This window comes from Triticum dicoccoides, chromosome 5B (assembly GCF_002162155.2).
Source record: "Triticum dicoccoides isolate Atlit2015 ecotype Zavitan chromosome 5B, WEW_v2.0, whole genome shotgun sequence".
Taxonomy (NCBI): Eukaryota; Viridiplantae; Streptophyta; class Magnoliopsida; order Poales; family Poaceae; genus Triticum; species Triticum dicoccoides.
In genome coordinates this window covers 355657020-355683400 of record NC_041389.1, presented here as the reverse complement: position 1 = coordinate 355683400, position 26381 = coordinate 355657020, and the positions used below count along the sequence as shown (strand labels likewise).

At 45.3% G+C, this 26381-nt stretch overlaps 1 protein-coding gene across 1 annotated transcript; it reads left to right on the top strand.

The window, feature by feature from the left end:
- Nucleotides 1–5301: 5301 nt before the first annotated feature.
- On the top strand, nucleotides 5302–26093 carry LOC119305505 (ASC1-like protein 1; the record flags this gene model as incomplete). Its single annotated transcript, XM_037582004.1, has 6 exons — nucleotides 5302–5315; nucleotides 14663–14759; nucleotides 25169–25242; nucleotides 25327–25512; nucleotides 25633–25817; nucleotides 25922–26093. Coding segments are annotated over 6 exons (588 nt in total), but the record flags the coding sequence as incomplete, so codon positions are not given.
- Between the last annotated feature and the right edge of the window lie 288 nt (nucleotides 26094–26381).

The following is a 26381-nucleotide window of genomic DNA, read 5'->3' as shown; positions in this document are numbered from 1 at the left end:
CTCTCATGGCAAAACTGGGTTTAAGGATATTTGAAAGCACAAGTAGTATCTCTACTTAGTGCAAGGAATTTGGCTAGCATGGGGGGGAAAGGCAAGCTCAACATGTTTGGAAGGTCAATGACAATATACTTTAACTGAGATGTCAGAAAACATAAACCATTACATTGTCTTCCTTGTCCAACATCAACTCTTTTAGCATGTCATACTTAATGAGTGCTTCACAATCATAAAAGATGTCCAAGATAATATATTTATATGTGAACCCCTCTTTCCTTATTACTTCTTATTAATTGCAATGATGACCAAGGCTACGTTCATCAACCCTCAACAATTTATGCCTCATACTTTCTATGTGTGAAGTTATCACTATCCATAATATCAATATGAACTCTTTTGTTCTTTCTACTTTCTCAAGATCATAGCGACAAAGCAAAGCCCGTAACTCAACACTAATCTTTATTATAGATAGCACACGGACTCGCTTACATAAAGAGATCACAACGGAAAACTCAAAACTACTTGATATCAAAAATTCGAACTAATAGATCAAGATACTACTAAAAGGATCGAACTAAATAAAGCGGTAAAGATAGGAGTGTGATGGTGATACGATATCGGGGCACCTCCCCCAAGCTTGGCAATTGCCAAGGGGAGTGCCCATACCCAAGTGATTATGTCTTCGGAGGTGGTGAAGTAGGAGTTGTTGATGAAGTAGGCTTGTCGTCCGTCTTCCAAGGCATAGGCTCTCCATCATAAAAGGATGATCGAGTCTCCGGGATCCTTAAATCTGCAGCCAAACTCATTCGCTTGAATCTATATTCATACTCACAGTTCTGGTTTTGCAGGTCATAAATCTGGGCTTGGAGGTGCTCGATTTTCTCTTGAAGCTTGAAGATGGTCTCCCCAATGACTTTGGCATCCAGCTTGTGGTTGTTGGTGAACTCCGTGATCATCATCTGGTTGGCGTTGAGTCCATGCTCCACCATCCCTTGACACTTGAAAACTTCTTGTTCCATGGCTTCGAGCTTTGTCTCCACGCTCCCGGTACACCTTGGTCCTTCCAAATCGCGGATATGCAACACCCCCTCACGCATCTCAATGGTTTGAGGGTGATGCAGCACCTCCGCAAGATACGGATTGATAACCTTCTCAAAAAACTTGTCCTTGGGAGCGCTTGAAGACGACATGATGCTCTAGATCTGAAACAGAAACAGCTCGAAACGAAAACAGAGGATATTTGCGTGATACGGTGGTCAAAACCTTCGGGAGTATATATAATGATTTTTTACCGACCAAAATACGTAACATACAAGAAAACGGAGTCCGGGAAGCACACGAGGTGCCCACGAGACAGGGGGGCGCGCCCTACAGGGGAGGGCCTCCTCTCTCTTGGGAGCCTCGTGTCCCTTTCGGACTACTTCCTTCTTCCTAAAATCCTTAAATAATCCAAAACTGATGAAAATTGCAATTAGAGTTGTTTTGGAGTCGGTTTACTTACCGTACCAGGTACCTATGCCTTTTCGGAGTCTGGAACATTCTGGAAAGTGTCTCTTATGTATTCCTTAGGGGTTACGGTTTCAATAATATTAGTTTCAACATTGATAGGATTACCTAAAATATAATGTTTAATTCTTTGACCGTTTACCACCCTCGAATTTGTGCCTTCAAAGTTGTTGATTTTTATGGCACTAGAACGATAGACCTCCTCGATAACGTAGGGACCTTCCCATTTTGAGAGAAGTTTTCCTGCAAAAAATCTTAAATGAGAGTTGAACAATAACACATAATCTCCTACATTAAACTCATGCTTCTATATCCTCTTATCATGCCATCGTTTGACTTTTTCTTTGAAAAGCTTAGCATTCTCATATGCTTGGGTTCTCCATTCATCAAGTGAGCTAATATCAAATAATCTTTTCTCACCATCAAGTTTGAAGTCATAATTAAGCTCTTTAATAGCCCAATATGCTTTATGTTCAAGTTCAAGAGGTAAATGACATGCTTTTCCATAAACCATTTTATATGGAGACATACCCATAGGATTTTTGTATGTAGTTATATAGGCCCATAATGCATCATCAAGTTTTTTTGGACCAATTCTTTCTAGATCTATTAACAGTCTTTTGCAAAATTAATTTGAGCTCTCTATTGGTCAACTCTACTTGACCACTAGACTGCAGGTGATAAGGAGATGCAATTCTATGATTGACATCATACTTAGCAAGCATCTTACGGAAAGCACCATGAATAAAGTGTGAACCACCATCAGCCATAAGATATCTTGGGACTCCAAACCTCGAAAAAATAACTTCTTTAAGCATTTTAATAGAAGTGTTATGATCAGCATTACTAGTTGGAATAGCTTATACCCACTTAGTAACATAATCAAACAACAACTAAAATATGTGTATAACCATTGGAGGCAGGAAAAGGTCCCATATAATCAAAGCCCCAAACATGAAACGGTTCAATAACAAGAGAATATTTCATAGGCATTTCTTGACGTCTACTGATGTTACCTATTCTTTGACATTCATCACAAGATACGACAAACTTCCGAGCATCTTTGAAAAGAGTAGGCCAATAAAAACCAGACTATAGTACCTTATGTGCAGTTCTATCCCCAGCGTGGTGTCCTCCATAGGATTCAGAGTGACACTTGCGTAGGATTTGTTCCTGTTCATGCTCAGGCACACAACGTCTAATAATACCATCTACTCCTTCTTTATAAAGATGTGGGTCATCCCAGAAGTAATGTCTTAAATCATAAAAGAACTTTTTCTTTTGCTGGTATGTGAAACTAGGTGGTATATATTTAGCAACAATGTAATTAGCATAGTCAACATACCAAGGAGCGGTACGAGAAGTATTGACGACCGCTAATTGTTCATCAGGAAAGCTATCATTAATAGGCAGTGGGTCATCAAGAACATTTTCTAGCCTAGACAAGTTGTCTGCAACGGGGTTCTCAGCTCCTTTTCTATCAACAATATGCAAGTCAAATTCTTGGAGCAAGAGAACCCATCTAATGAGTCTAGGCTTAGCATCTTTCTTTTCAATAAGATATTTAATAGCAGCATGATCACTGTGAATAGTAACTTTGGAATCAACAATATAAGGTCTAAACTTATCACATGCAAACACAACTGCTAAGAATTCTTTTTCAGTGGTAGCATAATTTCTCTGGGCAGTATCAAGAGTCTTGCTAGCATAATGGCTAAAATTCAATTTCTTATCGACTCTTTGCCCTAAAACAGCCCCTACAGCATAATCACTAGCATCGCACATAATTTCAAAAGGTAAATTCCAATCAGGTTGCTGAACAATAGGTGTAGTGATCAAAGCTTTCTTAAGTGTTTCAAATGCTTCTACACAATCATCATCAAAGACAAAAGGAATATGTTTTTGCAATAAGTTAGTCAGAGGCCTAGAGATTTTAGAAAAGTCCTTAATGAACCTCCTATAAAAACCGGCATGACCAAGGAAACTTCTCATACCTTTTATGTCTTTGGGACATGGCATCTTTTCAATAGCATCAACTTTGGCTTTATCAACTTCAATACCTCTCTCGGAGATCTTGTGCCCCAAGACAATGCCTTCATTAACCATAAAGTGACACTTTTCCAAATTCAGGACAAGACTAGTGTCTTCGCATCTCTGCAAAACTCGATCAAGGTTGCTCAAACAATCATCAAAAGAGGATCCATGGACGGAGAAGTCATCCATGAATACCTCACAAATCTTTTCACAAAAATCAGAAAATATAGCCATCATGCATCTTTGAAAGGTAGCAGGTGCATTACATAAACCAAAAGGCATACGTCTATAAGCAAAAGTACCAAAAGGGCATGTAAAAGTAGTTTTAGATTGATCCCCCGCTGATACAGGTATCTAAGAGAAGCCAGAATAACCATCTAGAAAGCAAAAATGTGTGTGTTTGGATAGCCTTTCTAGCATTTGATCAATAAAATGTAAAGGGTAATGATCTTTCTTAGTAGCTTTATTTAACTTACGGAAATCAATTACCATCCTATAGCCTGTAATAATTCTTTGCGGGATCAATTCATCTTTATCATTAGGAACAACGGTAATACCTCCCTTTTTAGGGACACAATGGACAGGGCTTACCCATTCACTATCAGCAACGGGATAAATAATACCTACCTCAAGGAGTTTTAGTATCTCCTTTCTTACCACATCCTTCATTTTGGGATTTAATCGTCTTTGAGGATCTCTAACTGGTTTGGCCTCTTTCTCCACTAAAATTTTGTGTTGACATAATGTGGGACTAATGCCCTTAAGATCATCCAGGGTATATCCAATAGCAGCTCGGTGCTTCTTCAGAGTTTTCAATAATCTTTCTTCTTCTTCCTCTGAAAGGTTAGCACTAATAATAACAGGATATATTTCTTTTTCATCAAGATAAGCATACTTAAGATTATCAGGTAATGGTTTGAGTTCAAACACGGGATCACCCTTGGGTGGAGGGGGATCCCCAAGAATTTCAACGGGAAGATTATGTTTCAGCATAGGTTCTTGTTTAAGGAACACTTCATCTATTTCTTCCCTTTCCTTCATAAACATATCGTTTTCATGGTCTAGCAAATATTGTTCTAACGGATCAGTTGGAGGAACAGCAATGGAAGCAAGACCAATAATTTCATCCTTACTAGATGGTTCCTTTTCACGATGTTGTCTACTAAACTTAGCGAAATTAAACTCATGAGACATACCATCTAAGCCAACAGTGACAATATTCTTTTCACAATCAATCTTAGCACTAGCAGTATTCAAGAAGGGTCTACCAAAAATAATGGGACAAAAATCATCTTGTGGGGAACCAAGAACAAGAAAATCAGCAGGGTATTTAATCTTCCCACACAAGACTTCAACATCTCTAACAATCCCAATAGGTTTAATGGTGTCCCTATTGGCAAGCTTAATAGTAACATCAATATCTTCTAATTTAACTGGTGCAATATCGTGCATAATTTCTTTATAAAGATCATAAGGTATCGCATTAGCACTAGCACCCATATCACATAAGCCATGGTAACAATGATCTCCTATTTTAACAGAAATAACAGGTGTGCCTACAACAGGTCTACGTGTTTTAGTATCGGGTCTAGCAATATTAGCAGTTTCACCCAAGAAAGAGATAACATGCCCATCTAAATCCTCATCCAAGAGATCTTTAATCATAGCAATACCAGGTTCAACATTAATTTGCTTAGGAGGTGTATAAGTCCTAGTATTACTCTTGCGAACAACAGTCGAAGCTTTAACATGATCTTTTATCCTAACAGGAAAATGAGGTTTTTCAACATAAGCAGCAGGAATAATAGGATCACTAAATGTAATAGTCTTCTCTTCGACTGTAATAGGTGCAGCTACTTTCACTTCAACAGGAGGATTATATTTAAACCACTTCTCTTTAGGGAGATGAACGTGAGTAGCAAAAGTTTCACAAAAAGTAGCTACTATCTCAGAGTCAAGTCCATACTTAGAGCTAAATCCACGGAAAGCATCGGTATCCATAAAAGATTTAACACAATCAAACTTAGGTGTCATACCTGACTCCTTACCATCGTCGGAACCCCAATCTTCAGAGTTGCGTTTAATTCTTTCCAATAAGTCCCATTTGAAATCAATAGTCTTCAGCATATAGGAACCAGCACAGGAAGTATCGATCAAGTTGCGATTATCAAGAGAAAGCCGAGCATAAAATTCTGAATAATCATTTCCCGAGAGAGCTCATGATTGGGGCATGAATACAACATTGACTTAAGCCTCCCCCAAGCTTGAGCGATGATTTCTCCTCCGCGAGGCCAGAAATTATATATGTAATTACGAGCACGATGAACAAGATGCATAGGATAGAACTTCTGGTGAAATTCCAACTTCAATCGCTTATAATTCCAAGATCTCGTATCATCACATAGCCTATACCATGTCATTGCATCTCCCTTCAAAGATAAAGGGAATACCTTCCTTTTGACAACATCATCGGGAATACCTACAAGCTTAAATAATCCACAAACCTCATCCACAAAGATAAGGTGTAAGTCGGGATGCAATGTTCCGTCTCGTGCAAAAGGATTAACTAGCAGTTTTTCTATCATACCCAAAGGAATCTCAAAGTGAATATTTTCATAAGGTTCAGTAGGTTGAGGAGCATCTCTTTGCTCTTCTGGTTGGGGTGAAGATACCCCAAACAAGCCACTCGAAGGATTAGTTTCCATAGTGACAAGTAACAGAAAATTTCAGCACACTATATAAATGTTTCCTTACCAAGTTCCACTCACCAAGAGCGCTACACTCCCCGGCAACGGCGCCAGAAAAGAGTCTTGATGACCCACAAGAGTAGGGGATTTATCGTAGTCCTTTCGATAAGTAAGAGTGTCGAACCCAACGAGGAGCAGAAGGAAATGATAAGCGGTTTTCAGTAAGGTTTTCTCTGCAAGCACTGAAATAGTAGGTGATAGATAGTTTTGTGATAAGATAAATAGTAACGAGCAAAAAGTAAATAAAGTAAATAAAGTGCAGCAAGGTGGCCTAATCCTTTATGTAGCAAAGGATAAGCCTGGACAAATTCTAATAATGAGGAAGAAGCTCCCGAGGACACATTGGGAATTATCGTCAAGCTAGTTTTCATCACGTTCATATGATTCCCATTCGATACTTTGATAATTTGATATGTGAGTGGACAGGCACTTGGGTACTGCCCTAACTTGGACAAGCATCCCACTTATGATTAACCCCTATTGCAAGCATCCGCAACTACAAAAAGGAGTATTAAGGTAAACCTAACCACAACATTAAACATATGGGTCCATATCAACCCCTAACGAAGCAACGCATAAACTAGGGTTTAAGCTTCTGTCACTCTAGCAACCCATCATCTACTTATTACTTCCCTATGCCTTTCTCTAGGCCCAAATAATGGTGAAGTGTCATGTAGTCGACGTTCACATAACACCACTAGGAGAGAGACAACATACATCTCATCAAAATATCGAACGAATACCAAATTCACATGACTACTAATAGCAAGACTTCACCCATGTCCTAAGGAACAAACATAACTACTCACAAAGCATATTCATGTTCATAATCAGAGGTGTAATCATATGCATGAAGGATCTGAACATATGATCTTCCACCAAGTAAACCAATTAGTATCAACTGCAATGAGTAATCAACACTACTAGCAACCCACAGGTACCAATTTGTGGTTTTGATACAAGATTGGATACAAGAGATGAACTAGGGTTTTGAGATGAGATGGTGCTGGTGAAGATGTTGATGGAGATTGACCCCCTCCCGATGAGAGGATCATTGATGATGATTTCCCCCTCCCCGAGGGAAGTGTCCCCGGCAGAACAGCTCCGCCAGAGCCCTAGATTGATTCCGCCAAGGTTCCGCCTCGTGGCGGCGGAGTTTCGTCCCGTAAGCTTGCCCCCGATTTTTTTTTTCCAGGGGAAAACCCTTCATATAGCAGAAGATGGCCGCCGGAAGCCCACCAGGGGGCCCAGGAGATAGGGGCGCGCCCTAGGGGGGCGCCCCCTGTCTCCTGGATAGGGTGTGGGCCCCTGGCCTATTTCTTTTGCTCAAAAATTCTAATTAAATCTAAAAAGTTGTTTCGTGGAGCCTCAGGTCTTTTCGAGTTGTGCAGAATAGCTTTCCAACGTTTGCTCCTTTTCCAGCCAGAATTCCAGCTGCCGGCATTCCCCCTCTTCATGGTAAACCTTGTAAAATAAGAGAGAATAGCCATAAGTATTGAGATATAATGTATAATAACAACCCATAATGCAATAAATATTGATATAAAAGCATGATGCAAAATGGACGTATCACGGCGCGGGCCTTCTCCCCGTGAAGCGGGAGTGGTCGGAGGAGCCAGAGGAGATCGAGTTCATCCCCGTCAAGTAGGAGCCCAAGGAGCTCGGGAGTCGTGGAGTCGTCGGGTCGGAGGACTTCGTCGCCGATGTCAACGCGGTCGCGGCCGCCATTGCCGAGCGGAGCTTGCGCGAGGAGGCGGATCGTCAGCGCCATGACGAGGAGCTCGAAGACCTCGTGTTCCAGCACGCGGTCGCGGCCAACCTCGCCCCCAAGGAAAAGGATGACGAGTGGCGCCGCATCCGCGAGGAGCAGAGGGAGAAGTACATCGACCTCGGCAGCTCTGGCGAGGAGGATTGAGCTCCTCCACGGCGTCGTCCATGGTCGCGAGCTCGCCGCCGTGAGATCCACACCCCCTCTAGTACTAGTACTTATATAGTATGTAGTATGAACTAGTGTTTGTAATATTTGATCATGTAATATATGTAGTATGTGATGAACTACTATGGTGCAATTTCTCCCACGAAACTGTTTTTTCAAATTATGCAATTTCATCTACAGTTTCTGATCGGCCACGCTCGTTCTCGACCCGCAAACGAGATCTTCGTCAAACTACAAACGCGTTTTGCAGGTCGGGATTTTGCGGGCTCTGCTAGACTTGCTCTTAGTAAGGAGATACTTTAGACCTTGATGATCTATATGAACTGTTACTTTTAAATCAATAATATATGATCCAAACCTATCAAAGGCAAAAACAATAGCGCACTTATGAATGTGCCTTGTTACCTTGCACTGCGGCGAACATTTGTTGGAGGAGTGTGCTTCTTCCCGGCGCGCTTCACTGTCGGCCTTGGCAACAGGGAGGCGATGGGTTTATGAAACCTGTCGCGGAAGTTGGCCACAACGACATCTCCCCACAGTTCGCTGTGCTCGGCCTCGTCTCCGGATAAACTGGCCAGAAAAAACTCCAATCTGCCTCCAAGGAAAACCCTATTTGCCGCACGTTGCAACAAACTGTTGGGGCTGCGCACAAGGGCGTCGCCCGACTGGGCCGAACCCTGTTCCCCGCGCAAGTCGCTTGGTAGCGAGTAATCCAACCGCCGTGCAATCATTACACCCTACATTGGGCCAACCATATTTTTCATGTTCGGCATACTCCATGTTCTGAATATGGGAAGGATCTAAAGCCTTCCCACACCAGATTTTCTTTTTGTTTTTTGCATGTTCTTTTCATTTGGGGTTTTCTCTTTCCCTTTTCTATTTTTTTTTATTTTGCGACCATCTTTCAAATTCCTGAACATTTTTTCAATACGTGAACATTGTTGAAATCGTGAATATTTTCTGAATTTGTGAACATTTTTTTAAAATCGTGAACAAGTTTTTGCAAATTCATAAACATTTTTTTTAATCATGGACATTTTTGAATTCATGTTTTTTTAAATTGAGAATTTTTTGAAATTGTGAACATTTTACAAATCTGCTAACATTTTAATTTGAACATTTGTTCAAATCGTGACCATTTCATAAATCCATGAACACCTTTTGAGATTGTAAACATTTTTAAAATATATGAACATTTTCTGTAATTTCTGAATTACTTTTGAAATTCAAGAATTTTTTAATTTGGGAATATTTTTCCAAACCTGTGAAATACAGAACTATTTTAGAAATCCTGAACATTTTTTAAAAAAAATAGGAGTGTCCTGCCCCGCAATATCAAAGTTGAGTTCAGTCTTGTCGTCCCTAACGTGCACACAACTTTTGCTGCAAGATCAGGCACCAGGGGCCCTCTCGTCAGAAAAGGACAATCTTAAGTTTTGATCGTCTGAAAAGCCTCGGCTCGCCTCTGTATATGAAAATATTAAACACAACTTTTGCTGCAAGATTGTGCAGTTTTCTGAACGCAAAGACATATAAAACATATATTGAGAAAATGTAATCATGTATTGTTAAGTATGCTACTGATGTATACGAAAATCTAGGGCGTACAGGGAAAAAAACAGAGATCAAAACATATATTCAAATGTAATTATTTATTTGAAAATTTAAAGGTGTACAAAAAATGTTCCTGGTGTATGCAGAAAATGTACAGCGTGTATGAAAAAGTAGTCAAGTAAACATATATATTGGGAAGTGTTAATAATTTATTTAAAAAAATGTTAAAAGTGTATAAAAAATGTTACTGATGTATGCAAACAATATATAGTGTGTATGAAAAAAGTAGTCATTAAAACATATATATTGGAGAAGTGTTAATAACTTATTTCAAAAATGCTAAACATGAATAAAAATATCCCTAATGTAGACAGAAAATCTATATTGTGCGTGAAAAAGTAGACACATGTAGGAAAAGGAAAAATAAAAATAAAAATACGATAAACCAAAAAGAGAAAACAGAAACCAGAAAACCAACAAAAGAACAACGAAAACAGAATAAAACCGAAAAATGAAAATACCATAGAAAACCGAAAATAAAAAAGAAGAAAAAAAAACCAAAGGGAAAAGAAAAAAACACTGAAACCTGCTCCCAGAAACCGCTATTGGGCCGGACCATCTTGCGCTCGCCTACTGCGAGTCCGACTTATATGTCTCTCACACATAGCTCTCGCAGGTTAACATGGAAAATCCTATTCGCCCCTCGCTGCGGCGAAGGCCGGCCCACTTATATATAATGCGTTCAAACCGGTTTTGGGAACCTTCTAGAAGGTTCCCTGAACCGGGCTTTTTCCTGTATCGCTTTTTTTCTGGTTCTTTTTCGGCTTTCTATTGTTTTTTCATTTATCTTTTTTTCGTTTTTGTTTCTTTTTCATTTTTTGTTTCACTTTCTTTTTCAAGTTTATTTTTCTTTTTCAGAATATGTTTGCAGTTCTAAAAAATGTTTATAATTTATTTCTCTTTATTTCTCTTTTCTTCTCTTTCTTTAAAAAAATAAAAAATTTAAATTTTGTTCGTGTTTCCAAAAAATGTTCAGTTTTTGAAAAATGTTCTCAAAATTCATAAATGGTTGTCGTTACACAAAAAAGTACAAAACTTCTGAAATTCAGAAAATGTACTGAATTTCAATTTTTTGTTAACATATTCAAAAAATGTTCGCGCTTTCAAATTTGTTCAGGATTTTGCAAAATTTCTCTTCGTTTCAAAATATGTTCTTAAGATTCAAAAAATGTTCGTGCTTTAAAAAATTGTTTGCGCTTCCAAATTTGTTCAGGATTTTTTAAAATTGTTCACCTTTTCAAAATTTGTTCTCAAGATTCAAAAAATGTTCCAGCTTTCCAAATTTGTTCACAAATTCAATAATAGTTCATGTTTTTTCAATTTTGTTCACAAATTCAAAAAATGTTCTGAAAGTTTTAAAAATGTAAACATTTTTATTTTTTGTTCACAGATTCAAGAAATGTTCCCCTTTTTCAAATTTGTTCACATCATCAAAATGTTCCTGTTTTGCAAAACTTGTACGAAAATTTGGAAGATGTTTTTATTTTTGAAGAAAATATTCATAATTTTGAAAAAAAAATCTGTTGTAGGAGGACCTCGGTTCGACCCAATAAATGGACTGTGGTCTTTAACTGTCATGCTACTACTTTAACATGAGAACGTCTACATCACAATGGTTTGCGCGGCAGGCCAATTAGTGCGAAGTCGCGTGTTCGAGTTAAAGGGGTAGCGATATTTTCATTTTTGCGATTTTTCCTCTTGGGAACGTGCCGCCGCGTGCCACTGTAAATGGGCCGGCCCACGCTAGCCGCTCTTGTGCGAAGCGCCGGCATTTTGCCGCAGCAAGCGGCCTATAGGAGCTCCCGGTTAACATGTCCAGAACCCAGTGTTTGCCTTGTATCCTGCCTCAACGGTTGGTTTTGGAAGTTCAATGTTTTTTGTGGTGTGCATGTGTGTGTTCATAGGAATGAGTGTATGCGTGTATGTATGAGCGCTTGCGTCTGTACTGATATTAAAAAAAGAAGTTCAATGTTAATGGTACAGTTTTAAGAAACGATGGAAGCTATTGAGGCTATTTGATGAGACCAAAGCGACCTCTATATTGACTCATCTTCAGTTGCATTTAGTGACATAATTGATGTGCCGACTTTAGAAGACCTAGCATGTCGGGCAGCCCATGAACCAAGACATTGCCGATGATCTAATAGTCATGCGGATTCTAATAGCTTTGGATTGTGTCAAAGTTGTAAAGGATATCTCGGATAAAGCAGGGCGCATCATGGAGCAATACCCAATCAATGCTCGTGTAATTTCGAGGAATGCAACTTCATCTATGACAGTCAAGATAGAGATCATGAAGCTGAAGTTTAGCGAAATACTCTCTAGATTTAAATTTTGGACGTCATGTTCGGCTTGCTGCGCCACATGATCTTGTAACAGTTTCTCTGGACATTGTTTTTTTAACATCAGTACAGACGCAGGCCCTCATACATACGCGCGTACACTCATTCCTATGAACACACACTCACACCCTATCCCGATAAGCCCCTCCGAGAGACTGAGCCGGCATGTTATCTTGAGAACCCTGGTGGATTGGGGATACCACTGTTCCTCTAACCATCCAACCACAGGTTGGTTCGCTCCTCTGAACATTGTTGATCCATAAAATGCAGCCAAGTCTCTAAAATGGGCAACTGTTTGTAGCCAACATTTTTATATTTTATGTGTTTTTTCAATTAAAAATGTTTAACAATTTTTTACTCAAAAATGCTTTCGTCCTGCTATATATATAAAACACCGATCCACAAGCACCACGATACAAACTCGCCCCACCACCGCACACGACACACACACCCAAGGCAAGATACAAAGGTGTCAAGCACCGCCGCACCACCCCCCAACGACTACCGTGCCACTACAAATGCGCGAGGACGAACCGCTTGAAGCCAATAGAGACCTCGTCCGAGGAGAGTTGAGACGGAAAACAACGGAACAAGGACTCCAAGATGGTGCCTCCTAGAAGGGAACGACCACTTATAGCCGCCATCATTTGATCTCAAAGATCGAGTTTTCACCCGGAGCAACTCGAAAGAGTAAGGACACCGCGACAGAGCCTTCATGAAGGTATACAGTGTCCACGAACGTCGGCGCTATTGGCCAATACAAGATTGGGAAGTCCCGGCACGACCACCCCTCCGACGCATCCTAGCTCCGCCAACCACCAGCGACCACCCACCCATGTGGCCATGGCCACTCGCCCGCACCCCAGGTGCAAGTTCTGCCCACAAACTTCGTGCCTCCCGCCCCCAGGGCTACCACTCTGCATCGAGACACCCCCAAGACCGACCAAAGTGATCAGCTTTGGGCCAAAGGGCGCACCCGACCGAAGAGACCGCAACATACGTCCCGCCTCAAACAAAGCAGGAGCCCCGTAGCCCACACACGACCGGGGAACGGGGGAGGAGGGGGAGCGGGCGCATCCAGGTCGGCACATCCTTGTGCCCGTGATAGGTGGCCCGAGTTCGTCGGCGCCTCCCATCCCTCCAGCCTGCCTTCCCACCGGACACCTCCTGTGTCGCCCCACCTCGGTGATGAATGCAACTCCACGCGAGGCCACCAACACACACTCGCCCACCGAAAAGGAGAGATCCCAAGGACCGCCGCCAATTGCGAAGAGGCTCACCGAGGAGCCGATCTGCGCTGCCTGCCGTTGTCCAGCTGTCGAAGCCCCTGGATACCGGCCAGCCCGCCCACCAGCCAGCCACTGCTGCATCGCATCACCACCTGCTATGGCCATGGCAGGGGCAAAGACCTGAAGCCGCGTCGACAGGCCCCAGATCTGGCCTCGACGTCGCCGACCCTGGCGACCAAGGCGCGTCCACTACCACCGCGCCGCCCAACGCACCATCGCTGCGTCGCGCGCGCCCGGCACCTAGCGCGACACCCAGGCCCTGATGAGCTGCCTCCCATCTCGCCACCCGCGCGAGGGGAGGAAGAGCACCCCGCCGCCGGCAGGAATTCGCCAAGTCGCGCCCCTGGCGGCGGCGAGGGAGGGGATGAATGGAAGACGGGAGCCCCGACGGCGGCTAGGGTTAGCCTCCAGTGCGCCCGCGAGGGCGTCGCGGGAGGAGGGAGGAGGGAGGGGTGTGATTAGATTGTAAGAGGTTGGTTAACAATTTTAATAAAATGACTTACATTTAATAAAAGATATTCGTGAGTTTTTCAAATCCTCATGAGTTTTAAGTAAAATATTTCATGTATTTTCGAAAATGAAACCCGAGAAACAAAAGCAAAAGTGTTCATGAATTTTAAAAATATTTGCGAATTCTAAAATGTACAAGATACTCTTTGTTAGAGATACGACAAGCAAATCAACTCGCCGAAGAATGAAGAACAAGCCGGGGAGACGAGATTTTAACGTGAAAAACCCCTCCAACACGAAGGGGAAAAAACCACGGACGCCAGCCAGCCGAACTTCATTATATCGGGGAGGTTACAAACGCCGGGGATTTACAACTGATCAACTTATCCGGTGTGGCGGCTTACAAGAGGTATATATAACACAGGTAACTAGGTCAATATTGATCGGGCCTCGCTCCGCTCGCTCGTCAGAAGTTAGCCGCCCTCTTTATACTTGAATTTGGAGCATAACATAATAGTCTTCATAATCGATCATCTACTTTCATATATCCAATCATGTTCAGCACACATACATTTTGCAGAAGAGAGCTACAAGCTTTCTGTTAGGCAATAATTCATCAACAACAGCATCACGTTCTTATAGCACCTTGCTAGCAACGACGATCACGACGAATCTCGCCTTCCTCTATGTCCTCTTGGAAGCTTTGTCGGTGCTGCTGCTTTCAACATTGTTTGTTTTTCTCTCCAGGCTGAAGCTTAAGTCTGTATACATGTATGCCACTGGATTTTACGTATATTCTATCTTTGACCTTCTGTTCTGGGAAACAAGACGGAAGGACTTCGGAGTCATGATGTCTCTTTTTTCGAGGGTACGCCAATGGCGTACCTTAGCTTTATAGAAGGGAGAAATATATGTACAAGAAATTACACATGTGTTAGTTAGGGTCACAAGTCGACCCAAACCAACTCTCCACGCCACTCCCAAGGTCTACTCGACTACTCTATGACCGATTGTCCTCCAAACGCTCCTGCTTCTGCCCAGGTCTTGAGGTCATCGAAGATCATGTCAACTGTATCCCATTCGTTCTTGATCATACCGTTGCCGAATACCCTCGCGTTCCTTTGCTTCCATAACGTCCAGCAGATAAGCATCACGAAAGTGTCAAAACCTTTCCGGGAATGCTTATTTATCCGTTTCCTACCTTGTGTCCACCATTGTACTATGCTAGAGTTGTTGGTAGGGCAAAGATCCGCAGTCAGCCCCATCCTGTCGATGCAACGGAACCATACTTGCCGCGAGAAGACGCATTGCATCAATATATGATCGACCGTGTCCTCCTCTTGGTCACACATGTAGCATTTTGATGTTTGGTCTTGCAAACCGTGCCTGGTTCTCCTGTCTGACGTCCACAGACGGCATTGCACCGCAAGCCACATGAAGATCTTGCATGCGAGAGGTGCCCAACACTTCCATATGGCCCCAAAGGAGTGGAACCTAGTTCCTCCCTCACAAAGCATCTTGTACGCCGAGGATGCAGTATATACTCCTGACGCATTCCAAGCCCAGATGGGGCGGTCCTCGATTTGATCATCCAGCTGGACCTCCATGAGTATCTCCCAAAGCCCGATGAACTGGGTGAGCCCCTCGGTGCAAAGGCTTCCAACAAGGTCATCCATCCACTTATGCATGTTCATCGCATCCCGCACAAGTCTTCTGTTCGCTACTTGTGTTCGCACCTTTGCCACCACCAGTGGGGCAATCTCTTTGATCGTTGCACCATGTAGCCATCGATCTTTCCAAAACAGGATTTTGTCTCCGGAGCCAACTTCCCATTTAACTAGGCTCCCAAAGGCTTGATCCACTTTTTTATCCGCGGTCAGATTTAGGCCTTGCCAAGGCCGAGACTCATCCGTGCGTCGAAGCTATTCCCATCTCAATCTTAATGCAATGCCATGTTTGGATAGGTCGTTGACCCCAAGCCCTCCCATGTGCTTAGGTCTGCATACTTTAGTCCATGAGACAACACATTTGCCCCCATTCACCGCCTCTGTCCCGGCCCAGAAGAAAGCCCTGCAGCCTTTGTCCACTCTTTCTAGAGCCCATTTCGGTGCCTCCGCAATCATGAGGTGGTGTGTAGCACGCGCCCTCATAACTTGGTTAACAAGTATGAGCCTCCCAGGCCTTGTCACTAAGCCTCTTTGCCAGCCTGGCAAAATGTGTAGGGCGGTATCAACAATGGGCTGCCACTCGGATCTTTTTAGTTGTTTAATGCTTAGCTGGAGCCCTAGGTATTTGCACGGAAAAGTGTCGATCTTCCATGGCAGTGCGGACTTGACAAGCTCCTCATCCTCACTCTCAGCTCTGATCATGATCGCCGCTGATTTGGCGTAGTTTACTTTGAGCCCTGATGCTACTCCGAATATGGCAAGTATTTCCTTGACGAACGTGAGATCTTGCCATGTTGGCTTTATGAAAAGCACCACATCATCCGCATACAGGGACAGGCGCTGCATAGGACTGCATCCATTTATGGTACTCAGCACTCTGGCCTCAGGCGCCTTGCTGATGATAGTCGTTAGTACGTCCATGGCAATAACAAAAAGCAGGGGGGGAAATCGAGTCCCCTTGCCTAAGCCCTTTGGCATGCATGAATTTACCGCCCGCGCAACCATTCACCAATACTCTCGAGCTAGCAGTAGTAAGTAGAGTCGCAATCCAAGCGGTCCAACGCTCCGGGAAACCTTTGGCCCTTAACACCTCAAACAGAAACGACCACGCCAGAGAGTCGAAGGCTTTGGATATGTCAAGCTTGAGCAACACTCCCTTGGCTTTCCTCCTATGCATCGAGCGCGCCATTTGCCGAACCAAGAGGAAGTTGTCGTGTAAGCATCTACCTTTGATGAAAGCGGACTGGTTCATTTGGACAAGTTCTCCCATGCGTGGCCTTAGCCTTGCCGTCAGCAATTTGGATGATATCTTGGGCATGCTGTGCACAAGGCATATAGGTCTGAAGTCGAACACAGCGCATGCTTCCGGGGATTTCGGTATGAGTGTGATCAAGGCTTGGTTGAGTCTTCCAAACCCCCTCCCGTTACCAAGGAAAAGTTTATGGACCGCCGCTACTCTATCTTCCTTTATTATCTCCCAAGCCTTTTGGAAGAATAAGCCAATGAACCCGTCCGGCCCAGGCGCCTTATCCGAAGGCAGGTCCTTAACTGCCTCCCAAATCTCATCTTCTGTGAACACGCGATCTTGTTCCGAAAGATCAATACACGTGACGCCCAGGTCCTCCAGATCAAGGGTGAAGTCACGGGCCCTGTCCCTGCGAAGCAACTCTTTGTACGCCTTGTAGAACGCTTCCTCCTTGCCTTTTTGGTCTGCTATGATGTGTCCGTCCATGATCAAGGAGGGTATGTATTTTTTCATTCGTCTCCCATTTGCAACCAGGTGGAACAGCTATGTGTTCGCGTCTCCTTCTCTCAGCCAAGTGATTCTTGATCTTTGTCTTGCAATGGTCCTCTCTAGGGATGCCAGCCCTAGAACAAGTTGCTTAAGGGTTCTTCGAAGCCATATCTCCTCCTCCGTTAGCGCACGACTCTCCTGGGCGCAGTCGAACCGTAAGATGACTATGTTGGCAATTGCAATTTGCAGTTTTATGTTACCAATCTCCTTTTGCCCCCATGCTGCAAGTGCTCGGGCTGTGTTGTGAAGCATGATGTCAAGGCGCATGAAAGGATCGGTGATATCCGGGTCACAAACCCAAGCCTCCTGGACAACATCCAAAAACCCGTCCATCTTGATCCAAAACTTCTCAAAACGAAACCTCCGCCTGACATGTATGTGCTCATGTAGCGCAAGGTGGAGGGGGCAATGATCGGAGTACTCGGTAGATAGCGCTTGAAGCAAGCACTCTGGATGTTCAAGCTCCCAATCAACGAAGACAAAAGCTCGGTCTATCTTTGTGAGCGTGGGGGTTTCCCTTTCGTTGCTCCACGTGTACTTGCGTCCATGCAAAAATAGCTCCTTGAGCGCATTATCATCTATGAAACGCTTGAACTTCCCCATCATTCTCCTATCCAAGTTGGAGTTGCTTTTGTCCGCCGCGTGTAGTATAAGGTTAAAGTCTCCTATCACTAGCCAAGGACCTGGGCTTAGTGATCTACGCTCCAAAAGATCGTTCAAAAAATTAATCTTTTGCTCATCCTCCTGCGGCCCATAAACTACTATAAGCCACCATGGCACTCCCTCCGTGGGTGAAACGTATCCAGTGATACTATGGGGGTCGTTGACAAAGTTTGTCACGCGTACCCGCGTGGTGTCCCAAGCCACAAAAATACCACCTCTAGTGTCTAACGCCGGCAAATATGTGAACCCATCGTAGTTCGGCCCCATGCATTGCAAGATAACATAAGTATCCACCACCTCTAGTTTAGTTTCTAATATACATACAATCGCCGTGCGAACAGAGTCCACGAAACCTCTAAGCGCCTTCCTTTTGGCCGGATTATTTAGGCCTCGAACATTCCAGCACACTAACTCCAGAGCCTTGAACGACATCGGAGAGGATGCCTCCAACTCCGCCAGTGCGATCGTATCTACTGCGCCGGAATCGGCTCAGCCCTCCCTGTCTCCTCTGCAATGTTGAGTGGGATCGCCTTTCCGAAGATAGCTGCGATGGCCCTCAACTGTGGCTCCTGAAGTGGTGAGTCAAACACGGTACGTAGCTGACCTAGCGCGTCCTCCGAGACCGCCAGGTCATCACAGTCAAACCCCAGGGTTTTGAGGAGAACCGTTTCCGCAGCCGTGGCTTTGGTCTTCCTTGCGCCTCTGGCACAAACGGACCTGGTTGCTCGGCGTGGCGTGAATGGATCCTACCCAGATTTGACCCCACGTAGCCCTTCAAACTCCTTGAGAAGTGGTGGCGCTAATTTTTTGAGGAGCCCCGCACAAAACGCCTTGATGTTTCCCAGGGCCGCCATCTCCTTGGCAGTTAAGTGCCCTTCATTCTGCAGAGGTACAATTGCACCAACGTTCGAAACGCTCCCGTCATGCAACCGCTCTTGCATGCATGCAGCACTCGTGGTCACATCCTCCTCTACAGGAATTGCCTCGGACTCCTGAGTAGTGGGACCCGGTCCTGCCTTATCACCTGGCAATCGATCCATCCCCTCCGTTGTCGCTAGCTGCAGCACATCCATCACCGGGGCCCACCCCTCTGCAGTTTTGTCTGGCAGTAGCACCAGCGAGGTATCTTGCTGTCTGGCCTTCTCTTGTAATCCCGTGTTGGATTGGGTAGCGGCTGCCCCCACGGGCATCAGATCCTGTGTCTCGTCTCCCGCGCTGGTAGATACCGGGTTTGACTCCATCAATGCCATGACCAGATTGGCCTCGCCCATGGTTTTGTTTGTGCCCTGGGGATCAGCAGGTGTCCCTGTCTCGATTGCTCCTCCCATAATTTTGTCCGCTTCCTTGGGATCAGAGGAAATCTCTTTCTCGACAGCTGGCCTTGAGCTATCTGCGCCAGCAGATTCCTTATTGGCTCCAATCCTTATCTCTTCCTGGTCAAAAGTATCCTGATCCTGCGCTCGCACAGGGATTGGCTCATGGGTGGTCACCACAGCTGTGATGTCTGTCTCAGCTCCCAACCTCCTCCCCGGATCCTCTGTGGCCAGCTGCGGCCGCTGTACGGGTGGAGCACGTGCAGCAGTGGCCACAACCTCCTGTCTCAGCCCAGCCGCAGTCACCATGGGACTGCCCCCGAGCGCGCATGTCGTCGCCGCCGTGCGAGAGGTCATCAGCGGGATCCTCCAATCTGATGGCCCAATGCGCCCAAGAAGTGCATGCCTGTATGAGTGACCGGGCGCACCACCAGCCGGAGCCCCACCACGGTGATCACGGACACCTCTTGTCCATGGCAGAACTCGCCACACTCCCTGACCGGAATAGCCTCCGGAGTCCTCCGGCATACCACTTTGTCCGCTGTCATCTGGACTAGGTGGTCACAACCAGCGCTCTGGGCCCTCATGATCTCGCACTCTCCCAATGTGTATGATGGTTTTGTACTCCAGCAATGCCCGGGACATAGACGTTCGTGCGCCCGGTCCAACGTTCATCTCCGGCTCCAGTACCCAGAGGCTCTTGTCCATCGGCACCTCCTCTGGATCAACGCACCAAGCTCGCAGCTTGAAGAGAGAGAGATCCTCTCTGTTCTCAGTTTCTGGCGCCAAGCTCTCTATCAGACAAGCCGAGCCAAGAAGCTCCGCCGCCGTCTCAGTCGTCCACGCATGCGAAGGAACTCCCTCGATCATCAGGTCGACTTGTGAGCGCATGACTCTGGTAACTGCCTGCGCTTGCTTGAGCCACGGCTTGACGTACAGCTTGAAGAAGTCATGCTCGACGATGCCGGCCGTTAATGCTCTGTTGCGTAGTTCTGGTGCCGCGAACACCACAAGGAAGTCCTCCGGATGGAACTTGTGGACCAAGAACCGGTGACGAGGGATGTTCAGTTCCGCGGAAATTGCCTCGGCCGCCTCCTGGTACGACACCGCCGGTCTGGTGCCGCCCACGTACGCCACCACAGCCAGCCTCAGCCGCTGCTCAAGGTCGTCTATCTCCTGCGTCCGGCGGAGCACGCAGATGCCGTTAGTAGCCGCGACTGCAGCTGTCATTGCCTGCACGAACCCCACAGGTGCGGTGTTCACTGGTGAAAGTGCAATCATGCCCTTAATCATATTTTGATGTTGATGACAACACATATGCTCGGGACTAATCATGTTTATCAAGTATATCTCGGGATTATGTTCCAAAGACCGTGTGCATGGATCATGACTAGGGACAAAAGCATATAACTCAGGAATGGAGATACAAGATGTTGACTTCATTTATGGTTTGTTCTTGAGTATAGGGATCCCGCACTATTAAGAGGGGATCGATGGATCTGTGAAAAACTTGCTCAAAAGTTGCTATCTATATACCTTGCCTTCGGACGTCCGGTGTTCTACGGACGTCCGGTCCTTCCTGATTGCCCGGACGTCCGGACACTTCCGGACGTCCGACACTCCCACAACAGAAACATTTTTACGGATGTCCGGAACCCTCCGGACGTCCGACACTTTCACATCAGAAGCATTCTTACGGATGTCCGGCCCCGCTCGGACGTCCGTATCCTGTACACTGGATTGTGTGTCACGCTTTTCACAGCGGCCGGTCGTCCAATGACTGTCGGACGTCCGGACCCGTTTGGGTCTTCGGTCGTCCGACGTTCTCCGGACGTCCGACCATCCTGTACCCCCAAACGGCCACTTTTTCCCACCACCTATATATAGTCCCTTCCCTTCCACGGGAGAGGGTTGACCATTCACTTTGAGCCTCACAAGAACACTCCTCACTCTCTCTCTCTCTCATTCATCCATACGAAATCCTAGATTCCAAGTGTTCTAGGAGCATTTTGAGAGAAGTTCTCCAATCAAGTGATAGATCCACTTCTTCCCCTTCTTTGCACCAAAGGAATTCGTGACTTGAGCAAGTTTTGAGCATTTCCCCATCGTTCTTGTTACTCTTGGAGGTTGGAGACTCCTAGGCGGTAGGAGTCTTCCGGAGAGGAATCGAACTTTGTGATTACCCTCGGAAACGTTTGTGAGGGTTTGGAGACCACCCCAAGGTCTACCACTAGTGGTTGAGAAACGCCTCCGTGGTGTTGTCTCAAAGGGAGAATAGGGTGAGCCTTCATGGCGTTGGTGTGCCTTCGTGGTAACATCCATCCCTCTAACGGTGACTAGCTCCCCTCCAAGGGAGTGAACATCGGCTTACATCCTCGTCTCCCGAAGTTGCGGTTATTCCTAACCTTAACTCTCTACTTGTGGTTACTTGTCTCTTTACACTTGCATACATTATATTGTGCTTGCTTACTTACGTGTTTGTGTTATTTGCTTAGTACCTTGTGCTCACGTGCAATTGTTAGGCTCATCTTTATATTCCGCATTATTGCCTAAAAATTGCCAAGTAATAATTAAAATTTGTAGTTGTACCTATTCACCCCCCCCTCTAGGTCCATCTTGATCCTTTCAATTGGTATCAGAGCCTCGTGCTCTATTCTTGTGGCTTAACCGCCGTAAAGCGAGATGAACCCAGATGGGACTCCCCTGGTTGTAGATCCTAAGGACAAAGGCGAGGCTTCTTCTGAAGTCAAGTCCTTTACGTCTCAGGATCTAGAACGGGCCCTTGCTAAGCAAAAAGAGGAGCATGATGCTTCTCTTGAGGCCTTGGTCCAACTGAGATTAGCCACGTTGTCCGCGGTGCTTGCACCACACTCAAGTGGTGTGAGTCCGAGCCCAACTGTGCCTATTTCATCACTTGGTCAACAACCTCCTAGCAATGAACACACCAGTGTTCCTTGGCTTTATGCAAGACCTCAGGTTGAGAAACCAAGATATAACCCTCAAGGAAAAACTCCTTTACTTACTGCTACTGCCGATTTTGCATTGTGGAAAGTTGCTATGCAGGATCATCTTCGACATGGAAATGATGAGATGCTGGAGATTATGGAGTATGGCTATCATGTGGTTGATCCGAAGAACCCCACACCAAGAGAAATATATGACAAGAACCTCAATGACACGGCAATCATGTGTATAAGGAGAGGTATGGATGAAAAGCAAAGGAGACCGTTCATACACATCAAAAGTGCCAAGGAACTATGGGAAAGTATTATACGATCCAGGACTGGCACTTCTACCCTCCGGAGTGCTCAATATGAAATTGCCAAGGGGCAATTGCAAAAATTTTGTATGGAAAAAGGTGAAACCCCCAATCAACTCCTTCAGCATCTCATGACTCTCACTGCGGATATTGAGTCATGTGAGTGCGACAAGACTCAAGATGGATTCAATATGACTAAGAGGTTTCTTGTGGATAAGTTGCTTCATGCTCTTGCTCCATATCATCATCAAATGGTGTGGGACATAAGACAACACCATACCTTCAAGGAAATGACTATAGATGACATCATATCCACCTTCCAACTATTTGAAGAGTCAAAGGCCAATGCCACAAAACATCTTGCCATGCATGGTTCCCCATCATCAAAACTCAATCTTGCATTGAAGGCCAAGCAAGTATGTGAAGATGAGCAAAGTGAAGAAGAAGAAGAAGAAGATGATGAGGATGAAGATGGTAATGAGATTGACTCTGACGAGGGCCCTTCGTATGAAGACATGGCTCTTTTTGTCAAGAATTTTAGCGCCGGAAAATTCAAGGGAAGATTTCAAAAGAAGAAAGTGAGAAAATGCTACAAGTGTGAAGAAACCAGTCACTTCTCCAACGAGTGCCCTTATGAGAAGAGAGAAGTTAAACCAAGGTTTCCCAAGACCTTTCCCAAGAAGAAGTTACCGAATCCTTTGAACTCCAAGCTTAAGAAGAGAGATGGAATGACAATGGTTGCTCAAGAAGAATCTGATCCGGATGATGTTAGTGGTGTTGCCGGAGTTGCTCAAGACTCTCAAAACACGTTGAGGTTAGTAAACAAGAGTGGTGAAGTGGTCACCTACAACTACATGAAAGATTACAAGGGCAACGCTCACAAGTGCCTAATGGCAAAGGCCATGGTTGAAGAAGGAGAGGACCAAAGCTCTTCTGACAAGGTCAAGGTAACTCCACGATCAAATCCTCCTCTTTTCACACCTTTTACTCCTAGTGATGAGTACCTTGATGCGGAGGATAGCTATGAGGATGATGATCTAGATGATCCTATGATTGCTAAACTTAATAAGTTCATGTGCTCCCTCAAAGGAAAGAAACTCACTATGTTTCGTATGCTTATGGAGATGGTGAGTAAGCACACCATCACCATTAAGGAACTCGAAACCCTCGTCACCGAGGAAAAGGAAAAGTGTGAAATCCTTGAGCGGAAAGTCCAATATGAGGAAGCACGAAATGATGAACTATGCTTAAAAATTGGTGCAAACATTGATGTTCACACAAATGATCTTGCCTCCTTGAAAAAGGCTATTGACTCTTGTGAAGAGTTAATGAATGATAAAAGCAAGCTTGTGAAGTCTCATGCTTCTCTATCTAAGGATTGTGAGCTTCTATCCGTGTCCCTCAAGACTAAAGAAGGAGAGCTCACCATTCTTGGAAAGATTTTTGAGACGCTCAAACTTACTTATTTTGAAACTTTAGCCAAGGCTTACTCTTCCCCTATTATAAATGTTGATGCTTGTGCTACTAACTCTAGTAGTGATCTAGCATCTATTCTTGAGGAAAATCGTTTTCTCAAGGCTCAAATTGAGAAAGGTCTCATGACATGTGCTCAAGGGCAAAAGAATCTTGATGAAGATGTTCACCCCCCCTCTAGGTCTATCTAGTTGTACCTATTCACCCCCCCTCTAGGTCTATCTCGATCCTTTCAACCGGCACTGGCGAGGCCCTCTCCAGCGGAGGGGACTGCCTAGTCGCCGGCGACAGCCTGTGCGCAAGTCCGGCCTGCATCAGTTGCTGCGAAGACCGCGCTACCTTGGCAACCGCGTCTCGCCGGAGTTCTTCCTCCGACCTTGGACTCCTCGGCCGCTTGCACTCCGTGGAGATGTGGCCCTCCAGGCCGCACCGGATGCAGAGCGGGGGAAATTCGCAATCATCTCTCCTGTGTCCCTCCCGAAAGCACTTGAAGCAAAGGCCGAACAAGTCAGCCGGGATCTCCCTCCTCTCCGGCGACGCGGCTGGTGAGCGCGACCTGGATCCTCCCGCCGCCGCCATCTTCTGGAAAGCCTTCCTCTTGCGCCATAGAGCCTTGCGCGAAGGTCCCGGCTTGCGCCATGGAACGGCAGATCCGGCAGCCGGCCCAGGGTTGGCGCCAGCCGGTGCACCTCCAGCACCGTTCGAACCTCCCTCAGATCCAGACGAGCCCGACAGCCCAAGCCCGGAGACGATAGGCTGGGGCCTGGAGGACACCGACGCCGGGCTCGCAGGTCCGTCAGCCATGCCGAACGCGAGTGGGAGCGAGGGATTTTGCGGGGAGGCCGGGGGCGCCGGGGCCCTGGTGGCCGCCGGCGAGGTGTAGGTGGACGCCGGGGCCGGGGTGGCCTCCGGCGGGTGAGGGTGGACGCCCGGGCCGGAGCAGCCGCCGGCGGTGGGTGTGGTTCACTAGACTCTAGCACTCGCTGAGCAGTTATTCTCTTGGTCTAGAACAGAGGCAAAGACGCACATGCTCGGGGGCTTGCGAGACCGGCGATGGCCGGCTGGCGGCGCGCGAGATCGGAGGACGGCCGCCGTGGAGTCATGATGTCTCACCATGTGGCAATTGTTGTTCTGATTGTTGTGTCCTATATTTGCAGGTATGCATATGAGTGTAATCGCCCTTGTATACCATAACAATATACACCATAGTCAAACTTGAAGTTGTTGCTACTTCCAAACAGATTATCTCGTCCTGGCTCGGTCATTTTACCCCTCCATGATGCAAGTGATATATTCCTAGAGATCGGAAAGATGGCCAAGTACAGTAGCTGTGAGTGGCTAGCTGTTGTAGCATTTCTACTTTTTGTGGCTCCGTGGATCCTTCTTTGGCTAATAGTGTTTCCTTTCTGGATTCTAAGAAGCACAAGGTAACATTCTTGGTTGTTCTGGCATGTGGTGCTACTTTACCTGATTAGGAAGCAGCATTACTCTACTTAGTTTTTTTAGAGCATTTGTTGATCAATTCAATGGTCTTGTGTCTTTTTCAGTTATGAAATAGCTATGATCCTGGACAAGGAGAACAAAAAAATCTACAGAACCTCATACTACTATCTTTTCAACACTCTCTTGTTTTCACTTCTAGTCTTTCACATATATTGGTGGGTACTGATTTACCGGATGCTTGTCAAACAAATTCAGTCTAGAGGTCATGTTGGTGAGGATGTTCGATCCGGTCAGTGATTCTTTTCTTGCTCATTTCCTTGGTGTTAGATTTATTTTCTTTCTCGGCAGCATACTCTTGTGGATTTGTTATAAGATACCCCTGCTATTAAATAGATTCTGAAGGCGAAAACAACCATGAAGATTAAGCTGAAGGTTGTTGGATGCTTAACTGAAGAACTGTATAGTTCGCAGTTGGGAATGAGAATGGTGCAAGCGGGTTGTATAAAGAATGAGAATGTCAAGGAGGAGCTAGTTAGCATATCCATTAGTAGGAAATTCAGGCACAAAACGAAAACTGAAAAGGCTCGAATCTCGGTGCCACTGGAACAAGCCTCCTTTTTTTTGAAACAAGGAACAAACCTCCTTGATATGTATCTTTTTTGTATATTGAACGTATAAGGTGATGCTATCATTCAGGGTCTTGAGGCATCAATCATACATCGTGATATTAATCTCCATATGTATGTGAAGATGTCTTTTCAGAAATACTGAGCCTCCGAGTTATAAAAACTCTCTTTTATATGTGTGGCTTGATTGAAATTTCGTGGTCCTATTCTCAATTTTTTTCTAAATT